Raw genomic sequence first — 12,009 nt, forward strand, 5'->3', positions numbered from 1 at the left:
CTGGCAGATTTCCTTCCCAGGGAAAACAAAAAGGGATCATGAGAGGCAGTGGCTGGAAGCTGATTTCAGGGAAATTTGCCTCTGAAATGGAGCAGATTTAAGCAGGTGAACAATTAAAGATGGGAACAAATCATTGCTGGAATTGCAGTTTGGAAATGCCTGAATCCCCGTTTTTTCAGCTCGGCCAACACGTGGAAAAATCCCACATTTGTCTGAGCCTGAAGCAAAGGGAATTTTTTCCCCCCAACTTTTCCAACTTTTTTTTTTCCAGACCCCCAAAAATTTTCCGTCTACCCCAAAAATGAACATTAAATCCAATATTTTCTCTTCCCAGGGCCAAAATCTTTGGATTTTGAATTCCTCAGCAGCTTGGTGAGTCCAGCATTCATCTCCAGACCCTAATCCAGAATGTTTTGGGACATCCTCTGGGATAAGGATTTATCCCAGGGAATAGAACAGAAGCCGGTGCCCGACCACACGGAGGGGACAGCAACACGAAGAGCCAGCAGGGAATATTTAGGATTTGGGAGTGGGAAGGAGGCAGCAGCTGTGAGGTCTGGCTATAAAAAGCTCCTCTGGGGGGGTGGTCTCTGGTTGATCCCGTTCTAAATCTGGCCTGGAGCTGAAATCCCAGGAAAGTTCTCTCTGCCACCACCAGCTCCAGCAATTCCCTCTTTTGCTTCCCATTTCCCAAGAAAAAAAAAAAAAAAAACAACCCAAAATTTTGGACTCAGAGTTGCCCAACAGGACATAATTTAGTGAATAAAGCACTTGAATTCCTCGTTTTCTCTTTTCTCCAGATTCTTTTTGGGAAGAAAAGATCTTGTTTGGGGCACTTTTTTTTTTTTTTTGGTTTAGGGCAGGAAAAGGAAAAGCTGCTCTCCCAATCCACCTTTATTCCCAGCAGGAATTTGGGTGCTGCCAGCAGTGTTTGCATGGAGCTGGAGCTGCCAACAGAACCTGCCTGAGCCGATTTTGGCTGGATTCCCTCAACTTCCCAAGCTGTGTGCCCAACCTGCTCGGCTTGAATTCCCAAAATCCCAGGGAAATGCTCTCAGGGATGCTTTGGAGAGCTCTTCCATAGCTTTGTCCATCCAGGAGAAACAGATAAATAGCCACCACGCTCCAGGCTCTGCTGAGCTGGCAATCCAAAAGGAAACAAAAATTCCCCAAGGAAATTCTCCCTTTGGAAATGTAGGAGATATTCCTGAAGTCGGGAAATCCAGGTCCTTTTTGAGAGGGTTCATCTTGCCCCTAAAATCCCTTGAGGTCTCCTTGGGTTACTGGAGGGGCTTCCACAGGTTTGGGATGCATCCAAGGATGAAAATTCCCCCAAATCTTTGTGCTCCTGCTCCAAATTCTCTCCAAATTTCTGGTGAGTTGAAAGCTCTTCCTCTTCTCAAGGATCAAATCCCATCCTGCTGCATTCCCCACTCCAAATCCCAGCTCCAGAGATTTGCTCCAGTTTCCCTGTGTGTGTTTTATACTGGGAAGCCCAAACTGGATCCAGTAAGAAAAGAGGATCCCAAACAATGCTGAACAGAGGGAAAACTTCCTGCAACTGCACTTCCCAGTGCTCCTGATCCCATTTGGGACATCCTTGAATCCCCCAATCCCAGAGCTGTTGAGGTGTTGGAATTGTGGATGGACCAAAGAAAAGTTCGGGAATTTTTAATGGGAGATGAAGAGATAAATAAGGGAATTAGGAAAGAAGTTACCACAGCCACCCAGGCACTGCTGGGATCCAGAAAATCCCGCAGAAATGGGGCCAAAACTGACTCCCAATCCTTGGCAGGAGGGAAAAATGAATCCTTAAGGAAAACAGAAGGGGCTGAGCCTACACCTGAATATCCCAGAGCTGCAAAACCCAGCAGATTCCCATGAAAGTCATGGATAATATGGGAAGAAAAAAGGACCAAAAATGGCAGGGTTGTGTCTAAAAATTGACAAAATAAAGAATATCCGTGGCAGCACTGGGAATAACGATAAAGGGAGATTATTCCCTCTGGATAAAACGAATTATGTGGGAATATACAAAGTTTTCCAGCATCGCCTTATTTAAAACCAACTCGAGCTAAACCCAAACTTTAAAATCAACTTTTTTCCCCCCTCTGCTCAGTTAAAACCCTTAAAAAAAAAAAAAAAGCAAAAAAATCACATTACACCGCCCTTAATCAGAGAAATCCCACGAGCTGGGCAGGATTTGATCCCGATTTTTTTTCGGGATGGAAGGAAAAGGAGCTCTGCTCCTTTAAGCTTGCAGAAAGCTTCTTTATATTCAGGTGGAGTCAAAGCTTCCTGGGCTATAAAGTTGCAGGGAGAGGCAGGGGCAGCAGCTGTTTTGCTTAGATCTAAGCCAGGCTCCAGCCTCACCATGGTAAGAGCATGTCTCGTCTCTCAATTCCCAATATTTCCCACTTTCCCGAGGGCTCTGAGCTCCGAATTCCCTTCTTTGCCCTCTCCTTTCTCCCGGGGGATGCTCCTTCGGAGCAGCTTTGTGGAATCGCTCGGTACCTTCTGGGTTATTGATTCAGGCTTTGCTCCTTATAAGGGAAAAATGAGGGATGTGCTTGGAGCGGCCTCTCGGTGCTTTTCCCTCGGAGTTTGCAGCTCCTGAGGTGGGGTCTGGAAAGTTGGGAAGCTCTTTTCAAAGTTGGGGTTTCTTTCTTTTTTTTTTTTTTTTTTGGGGGGGGGTGGGAATCAGCATATCTCGACTCAACTCCATTACGGATTAAAATTTAAATTTTTGATCCTGCTGCCCCTTTCCCCCCAAATTTAACATTCCCAATGTGCTGCAACAAGCACAACCTTTAGGATTTTTTTTTTTTTTTTTTTTGGTTTTTCCTTAGGAATGAGCTGCCATGTTGCCTTTGTCTGCTCTAAACTTTTAGAATTAGATATTAAATGGATAAAATCCACCTTTCCTTGTAGTTTTTTGCATGGAATCCCCGCTCCAAAGAGTTTGCAGCTGGGAAGCTGAAGTGGGTTGAGCTGGAGAACTAAAAAACAAAATAATCTGCAATCCTGAGCATTCCTGGCTGATCCAGCTGAAACTTTTTGGGAAAGAGGATCCCAACTGGCAGCTTTTGGTGGATGCAAAGGAGCAACTCGGTGGAAAAATCTGCTGGTTGCAAATGGGAGAAAACTTCAAAGTGGCTCCCAGGGATCCAGCTTTGAACTTTTCCTTTAATCTGTGGAATTCTGGTCTGGCCTGGCTGTAAAAGAGTTAAATATTTACATGGTGTTCCCGATGGGAAAATCAGCTGGACAACAATAGGCTGCCTATAGCCAGAGTCTGTAAAAGGCAGTTGAGCTGGATGCAAATGTTGGAAAGCTGGGAGCTCCAAAAAACCCCCTCTGGAATATATGAGAAGTGAGGGAAAACTTCCAATAAACCGCTGCACTTTTTTCCCTTGCGGCAGCTCCCGCTTTTTATTTCTCATTTCTGCTTCCCTTTGTTCCCAGTCGCTGAGCTCTGGGCTGCGAATTCCAGTGCTCCCTGTGCAGCAGGTGCTGGGAATGGGGTTTTGGGAGCGGAGCAGCTGTCCCAGGGAAGAGCTGGGAAGCGGCTGCGGCGCTGAGCACAGAAAACTGGGATGGGGAACTATTGCAACCACGCTGCTGGGAGGGCTGCGCCCGGGGCAGCCAGCATTGCCCACATAGTGCAAATATCAGCGGGAGAGCAGGAATGGGATCCCCGATCCCTGCAGCCCGTGATCCCGGCAGCCCCTGATCCCTGCACCTCCCGATCCCGAGAGCTCCCGATCCCTGCAGCCCGTGATCCCGGCAGCCTCCACACCCCGCAGAACTCGGGGGCTCAGCCCACGCTGGGATTTGGGCGGATTTAGGCAGCTCTGGATAAAGGGTTGGTGTCTCTGTGTCCCAGGAATGGTCCAGCCTTGCCTTGCCTTATCCTGGATGTGTGGTGGCCTTTGGAGTTGCTTGAGGGATGGGAAAATCTTGGCACATCCGTGCTTGGAGGACGAGATGGAGAAGTTGTGTTGAGTCATTTTCCTGCCACAAGTGGTTGGTGCCCAGGGATGTCCAGCTGGAGTCTTCTGGAGACTCCCTGGATGGTCGTGCATTCTCTGGAGATTTGGGATCAGCTGTTCCCACCATCCCAGGATGTTCCCACCACCCCCCTCTAAGCTTGGCTTACCTGTGGAGACCCCAGCTCTGGGTGAGATAAGACCTGAGCCAGTGGATGCCACAAATAATGGGATCAGCGGCATTCCTTGTCATTCCCAGGTGGGATCAGCTCCCTTTCCCGGTGATCCCTTGGGAAGCAGCACTGCCCCATGCCGGACACGGTAATAATTGGGATTCTCGGCTTGGGAGCTGGGACGGGAGGCTCTGTCCTGGCTTTGATCTCGGGGTGCTGGAAGCAGCAGATGCCAATTACCCAGGGAAGCACATCCAGCAGAAGTGCCCAGGGAGTGTCCGGGAGACGCCGGCCCCTGCGGCGCTTCCCTGGAGTCCCAGGCTGCTGGAGATGACCTGGATAAATCAGGACTCGGAGCCGCTCCCGGGAGTCAGCCGGGCCTCATTCTGCCCCGGGGCAATCCCTGTTTTCTCCAGCCTCTTTCCTGCTGTGACTCCAGCTTGGCTTAGGGTTTTCCAAGCTTGGCTTCTCCTTGAGTTTTTTTTCGGGGTCAAGAGCCTGGAGCTGCTGTTCCTGATATCCCATCGGGATGTGGGGGATTGACGGCGGCTCCGAGGAGCCGGCGCTGCTCAGCTGCTTCCTGCCCCAGCATGGAGCCATCAGCTCCTTCCTTCCTCCTTCCCTGGGCTGGGAGAGCCTTTCCCAGGAATGCCGCTCCACAGATCCCGGTTTGATCCCGGCTCCAGCTGCCAGCGGTGGGCGGAAGCCGCCTGTTTCCCTCATCATCCCCAGCCTGGCTCCAAGGAGAGCTGTGGGGGCTGGAATCCCCGATCCGCAGGATGTCTAAAACTGCCCGTTTCCCTTTTCCAGAGGGAGTGCATTTCCATCCACATCGGGCAGGCCGGAGTGCAGATGGGCAATGCCTGCTGGGAGCTCTACTGCCTGGAGCACGGCATCCAGGCCGATGGGACCATTCCTGGCTCCAAGCAGGTGAAATCCATGGATCCCAACTCCGAGCAAGTGGATTCCTCGTTCGAGACCTTCTTCTGTGAGACAGCATCTGGCAAACACGTGCCCCGGGCGGTGTTCATAGACTTGGAGCCCACTGTCATTGGTAAAACCAGGATTCTGGGTGTGGTGCCATCATTATCCATGGTTCCCGAGCCTTCTTCCATGGGGTCCTGTTGCTCCCACTCCTCTGCTCCGGTCCGGCCTTTGGAAGCTAATGGAATTTACACTTCCAAAGGGACCGGGAGGGACAAATCCGTGGTTGTCACTGAGTTGGCTTTGTTGTTCCCCCCCCTTTTGGGACCTTCAGCAGGTGGAAAGGGACCTGGATTTATCAGCCTTGGTGGTCCTGGCCTGAATTCCACCATCCCACGGCCAGATGTGGCACAGCTGGTCCTGATGCCACCCCCAAAGCACCTTGGGGCAGAGGGGCACCACACATTCCGTGGTTTTGTGGGAGCTGGCTCTCCTCTTTGGCCAACTTGATCCCGGAGATCTTTTCCAACCTGATTGATTCTAAAAGATTTCCACTTCTCCTTCCAGCTCCCTCGGGGATCTCTGGGTGTTTGACCAAATTGTGGCACCTCAGTTTGAGGTGTCTTCCCAGAAAATCAATTTTTCTTTGGAAATGACTCCCAATCCAACCACCTCCTTCTGCCTTCCAGGCTTCTCCTCCTGTCTTTCCATCTGGGATGTGACTCAGTGGCTCTAATGAAAGGACTGCAGACCTTTGTTTGGGTGCTGCTTAATTTTTAGACACCTCATTAAGGTCTTAAATGGAGAACTTAATGAGTGAGCCAGGAGATGATGAAACGTGTCTGATATTGGGATGGAGAGGATTTCAAAACCCTCTGGAGCTGGGTCAGGCAGAAATGTCAACACTGGAGGCTTTGTCTGTCTCCGATCCGTGCTGGAGAGCAGAGGATGGAGGTGGAGCTTCCAGACTCCTCCAGGTGCTTTGGAACGAGCTGCCCGTGGTAACCAATCCCACAAAAACGCTGGAATTGCGGTGTCCTCGCTCGTTAAACCAGATTAATTTAGGATTTCAGGGTAGCTGTGCGGTGAAGATGGAGTTATGGTAGGACAAGTTAATTCCTACCCCTTCCATTATTCCCACAATGCTTCCCAAACCACGCCATGACCTCCTGGTGGGCATTCCATGGATTTTGCTCTTGTCATGCTTCACCCAGAACCTTCCTCTGTGTTCTGCTCTCCCTGATTTCTCCTCCTCCGTGCAGATGAGATCCGGACCGGGACCTACCACGGGCTCTTCCACCCGGAGCAGCTCATCAGTGGCAAGGAAGACGCTGCCAACAACTACGCCCGCGGCCACTACACCATTGGCAAGGAGATCATCGACACCGTGCTCAGCAGGATTCGCAAAATGGTGAGGGGAAAGCACCAGATTTGGGTTTAAAAGAACACATTTTGGACCATACAATTAAAGTTGGAGTTTGAGGTAGAAGTGTTAAAATAAAAAAGTCTTAAATGAAAAAAATATCTTTAGGCGAGGTCTGAGGGTTGTTGCTGCTGTTGGGATTTGTTTTGGGGCTCGGGAAAGGCCCTGGATTTGTGTGTTTGCCCTAAACCCAGATAATTATCGTTAAAACTGGGCTTAAGATGCTCAGTGAGTGCTCTGAGCAGAATTTCGTGCTGTATTACTTGGGATGGTTATCCCAGTCCTTACAGGGATAAATGTCCAGTATTGGGATGGTTATCCCAGTCCTTACAGGGATAAATGTCCAGTGTTGGGATGGTTATCCCAGTCCTTACAGGGATAAATGTCCATTTTCCTGGGCTAGTTTTCCAGTCCTTGGGATAAATATCCAATGTTCTGCTGCAGGCTGACCAGTGCAGTGGACTCCAAGGCTTCCTGGTCTTCCACAGCTTTGGAGGAGGCACCGGCTCTGGCTTCACCTCGCTCCTCATGGAGCGCCTCTCTGTGGAGTACAGCAAGAAATCCAAGCTGGAATTCTCAGTGTACCCGGCCCCGCAGGTGTCCACAGCTGTGGTGGAGCCCTACAACTCCATCCTCACCACCCACACCACGCTGGAGCACTCCGACTGTTCCTTCATGGTGGACAACGAGGCCATCTACGACATCTGCCACCGCAACCTGGACATCGAGCGCCCCACCTACACCAACCTCAACCGCCTCATCGGGCAGATCGTGTCCTCCGTCACCGCCTCGCTGAGGTTCAACGGGGCCCTCAACGTCGACCTGATCGAATTCCAGACCAACCTGGTGCCGTATCCGCGCATCCACTTCCCGCTCACCACCTACGCCCCCATCATCTCGGCGGAGAAGGCCTACCACGAGCAGCTCTCCGTGCCGGAGATCACCAACGCCTGCTTCGAGTTCTCCAACCAGATGGTCAAGTGCGACCCTCGCCGGGGCAAGTACATGGCGTGCTGCCTGCTGTACCGCGGCGACGTCGTCCCCAAGGACGTCAACGCCGCCATCGCCGCCATCAAGACGCGCCGCACCATCCAGTTCGTGGACTGGTGCCCCACTGGTTTCAAGGTGGGCATCAACTACCAGCCGCCCACGGTGGTGCCCGGGGGAGACCTGGCCAAGGTGCAGCGCGCCGTGTGCATGCTGAGCAACACCACGGCCATCGCCGAGGCCTGGGCCCGCCTGGACCACAAGTTTGACCTGATGTACGCGAAGCGGGCCTTCGTGCACTGGTACGTGGGGGAGGGCATGGAGGAGGGGGAGTTCTCCGAGGCCAGGGAGGACCTGGCGGCCCTGGAGAAGGATTATGAGGAGGTCGGAAGGGACTCGGCAGATGGAGAGGAGGATGAGGGTGATGAGGATGAGTACTGACAAACTGCGGCCTGGTCTTGACCTCAGCTGGAATCCAAACCTTCTATGCCAAGGTCCCGAGGGCCTGGAGGTGCCGAAGGATCGGCCTGGACCTCGATGCCACTGTTTGATGTATTAAACCTTCCCTGCTTGCATAGTTTGGGCTCCCAGAGCTCCTCTGTAGCCTGGGTGCCTTGAGCTTTATCCCACTGCTGTTTATTGATGAGTGAAGCTGAATAGGGCCTGACTTAAGCCTGACATCCTGCCTAGCCAGGAGATCCCGGTTCCTAATCCAGGGAACGTTGCAAGCTGCCCGCTTTGGCTGGAATGGCAAACTCTCGCTCTGGCTTTTCCTTGTAAAAGCACTTCTGGATTAGAAACGTGCCTGTAACCTTCTGTGCACCTGGCTTTTTGTATATGAATAAAGACGTTTTTTTCCTTAGCTCTGAATTCCTTGGATTCAGCCGGTGTGGTTGTGTGGGGAGGTTCCTGCTCCCAGGTGTCCTGAGGAGAAGAGCAAATGCTGATAAGGGTGTGCTGTGAGAGCCATCAGCCCTGATTGTTGTTGTGAGGGAAGTGTCCTATATCCTGTGGGAATTCCTGCCTGGAGCTGGATGCTGCTCTGCTCCCCTCCCAGAGCAGGCAGGGAATTCCCTGGCTGGGATCAGGGAATCACTTGGAGTAGTGGGGAGCACTTTGTGGTGGGGTTTGGCCTCCTCACCATCTTTGGTGAGGCTCAGGCATTGCCTGGTGGTTGGGGATTTGGGAAATATTCCCCAAATGCTGCGTGGGGAGGGCCAGCCAGGAATGGGGAGAGGGTCCTGTGTCAGATACTTTGGAGCAGGAGGTGGAAGGATCCCAGAAGCTCTTTGGTGGCCCTACAAGGCCAGGGTTGGTGACAGCAGGACCAGGTTGGAGGTGGCCCCCCAGGAAGGTCCAGGTCCCTTGAGCCACCCCAAAGCTCCTGTTCTTGATTGTCCCCTGAGGAGTTTCCAGGTCCAGCCAGGAATGGGGAGAGGGAAAGGGAGGTTGCTGTGTCTGATATTTTGGAGCAGGAGGTGGAAGGATCCCAGTTGTTCTTTGGTGGCCCTGAAATTCCAGGGTTGGTGACAGCAGGACCAGGTTGGAGGTGGCCCCCCAGGAAGGTCCAGGTCCCTTGAGCCACCCCAAAGGTTGTCACCGCAAAGCCCCCATGCCTGATTGTCCCCTGAGGCGACTCCAGGCGTGGCTTTCACCTTTCCCTGGTGGCTCCGTTCCCACAAACAGCTGGGGCTGGAAGCCACTGCTTCGATCCCACCTGGAAAAGGGAGGGACAGCGATGGGAGAAGCAGCATTCCCACTCGGAGCCATCCCAGAGCCAGGGCAGGAGTGCAGCCAGGTGCTGCTGCAGCTTGGAAAACCATCAGCTGCGATCTGGGGCTGATGTCATCGTCCGGGACTGAAATCCATCCCTATGGAATGTCAGCACGGAGCTGCTCCTGCCGTCCCACAGCCAGAGTCACCGTGGAAAGGGAAGGAGAGGGATTCTGGGGAAAATCCCAGGGTTTTTGGGGAGCTGGAACCTCCAATTCTCTCCACGAGAAGTGAATCCGCATGGAACGACTCCGGCTTTATTTTCCCAAGCTGGGAATAGCAAAGCTGCTCCTAAAAAATTCCAGCCTGCAGGAATGTCCCCATCCCTGTTCCAGCCCATCCACTGTTCTTAATTCCATGATATTCCTAATTAAGACACTGAGTTACTGTTGTGCTGATAGTGAGTCCTACAGGACCTCTTGTGAAATTGTTTTAATTAGGCCCTTAATTAAGTGCTATTAAGGGGTTTAATTTTAATTTAATTTTTTAATTGAAAGGTTCCAGCCCTTAAACCCAAACTCTTGATGAAGGGGCTCAGTTTGATTAAGGGGGACCTCAGGATTCCATGGGAAGATCTCCCTTATTCCTTTTATCCCTTTCCCAGTCCCAACCTCCCCAGTGCTCATTTTTGTTTGGTTTTACTCTTCGATTGCTCAAATTTGGGTTTTATTTTGCCTTTTCCCTGCGCTTTATCCAGCCGGTGAAAGCTGCCGAGTGAACTTTGCCAAGGAGCTTTGTCACGCTTTTGCTTCTAGATGAAATCCACTTCTTCCATGCTTTCGCCAGCGATTCCTTAAGGAATCCTTCAGCCACTCATTCCTGCTAAAGCAATCCCTGTCCTGCTGCCAGGGCTGGCCCCGCCTGGAAGTTTAATTGGAATTGAGGTGGGAATTCAAGCACTTTGGCTCCGTCTGCCTCCCGTAAAACCGTGCCTGAGCTCCCCGTCTCCCTAAAAACATTCCTTCCCTCTCCTGCTGCTGGATGGCTGCTCCCCAGACGTGATGCAAGAATCCCTGGAAGCTGCAAAGGAGCTGGAAAAGGGGATTGAACCTGACCTCGGCCTTCCCCTGGATTGCAGCGGGGTTATCCCTCCTCCGGGGACTCCCCTCGCTGCGAGCGATCCAAGAAAAGCAGCTGGCAGGGATATCCAAGGAAAAAAATCCTTCAGGCTGTAACTGAAGGGCTGGCTCGGGAATGTCTAAGCAACCTGAGGGAAGGGTGGTGGATTTAAATCCCAATCTCCTCTTGCCGCTCCTCACCAGAGCTCCTGGAGGTGGGAGGTCACCGAGGTGGCAGCTCCCGGGAGCTGCCTCGCCTCCAGCTGCCCTTTTCCTTGGATCTGGCCCTGGGATGAGGGCAGGAGAGGGAATGAGGTTTTTCCGTGCCTCTTTCCAGCCCCACTGGCTGCAGGATTAGGAGCTGGGAAAAGCCTCCTTAATTAAAAGTGATGCTCCAACCTCCTTCTGGCAGAGGAGGGGACAGAGCGGAGCTCCAGAAGCTTGGGAAGGGACAATTCCAACCTCCCTCTCCTGGGAGCTCGGCTGGGAGCTGGATCCTCAGGAGCTGTGGGTATCGTGGCTGTAGGATCCAGCCAGGATGATGGAATATTCTTGGGACACCCTCAAATCCGCTGCCCTTGTCCTTCGGGGAGACTTCACCCGGCTGGAAGTGGGAACACCGAACCTGAACCTGTCCAGAAGATCCCTAAAACCCCTGGATCATGGCACAGGAACGACGGGAATGATGCTCTCCTGGAGCTGTTTGAGGCTCTCGTGGGTGAGGTGGTGCCTGAGGGCACAGGGACCGCAAAAATGTGTCCTCTGCTGCTGGCAAAGGCTCCGGGAATTCTGGCTCCAGGAGGGAATGTCATGGTGGGAAATGGAGGTGCTGCAAAGGATTTGCTCCTGCAAATCCATGGAATTCCGAGGTTTTTTGGCTTTTAAACCCTCACCCAGCACTGGCTGCCCTAAAACGCCCATCAGGACTTTCCATGGATTCAAGAAAATTATTTTCATTGGGGTTTTTTTTGGGGGGGGGAGGGGGAATCCAGTTTTTAGTCTTTATTTGTTTAAAGGATAAAGCTCATTTCCCAAACTTCCCTTGCAACCTTCAGGGCTGGGAATGGGATTTCTGCTTTCCACCCTCATTTTCCAAAGGCTGAAACTCCTGGGATGGACAGGAATTGCAGGATGGGGCTCCTGGGGTTGGGATGGTTCTTCCAGCATTGGAGCCATGAAAATTTGGGATGTGCCAGCTCCAGGGCAGCTCCAGTTCCCTGAACCCAAATAATCCCAAAATTTGGATCCTCTTCCTCCCCGACCCCAGGCCGTGGAGAGTGAAGAGCCAAAGCCACATGGAGCTGGATCCCACTTCCAAAGGGAATGTCCATTCCCTGAAATAGGGATAAAAAAATCCATCGGAGATGCAGGATTAGGGATGTCCTGGAAGACCTGGAACAGCTGTGGGAGAAGGGATAAAGCCAGGACTGAAGTCACCAGTGAGACCAATCCCATGGCAGGTGGACGATGGTTTTATTTTCCACGCAGCACAGATGAAATCAAGGAATTCCTGGACACGAGGCTGGAAAAAGGGATTTTAAAACCTTATCCAGACTTAAAATGTGGGAACAGCCCCATAGGAATGATTAAACCTCGTGGTCTGGTTCCCCTGGATATTCCTGGTCTGTCCCAAGCCTTGCTTGGCTTCAGCGGAAGGGTTGGGATCATCTGAGGAGAGCAGG

General features: G+C 52.1%; 1 protein-coding gene across 1 annotated transcript; it reads left to right on the forward strand.

The window, feature by feature from the left end:
• The first annotated feature begins 2,327 nt into the window (after positions 1-2,327).
• TUBAL3 (tubulin alpha like 3) lies at positions 2,328-8,366 on the forward strand. Its single transcript, XM_019292226.3, has 4 exons — positions 2,328-2,377; positions 4,973-5,216; positions 6,349-6,497; positions 6,954-8,366. Exons 1-4 carry the CDS (start codon positions 2,375-2,377, stop codon positions 7,935-7,937), a joined length of 1,380 nt encoding a protein of 459 aa, XP_019147771.2. The 5' UTR covers positions 2,328-2,374; the 3' UTR covers positions 7,938-8,366.
• The last annotated feature ends 3,643 nt before the right edge of the window (positions 8,367-12,009 follow it).

Source organism: Corvus cornix, chromosome 1A (assembly GCF_000738735.6).
Source record: "Corvus cornix cornix isolate S_Up_H32 chromosome 1A, ASM73873v5, whole genome shotgun sequence".
In the NCBI taxonomy this organism is placed as follows: domain Eukaryota; kingdom Metazoa; phylum Chordata; class Aves; order Passeriformes; family Corvidae; genus Corvus; species Corvus cornix.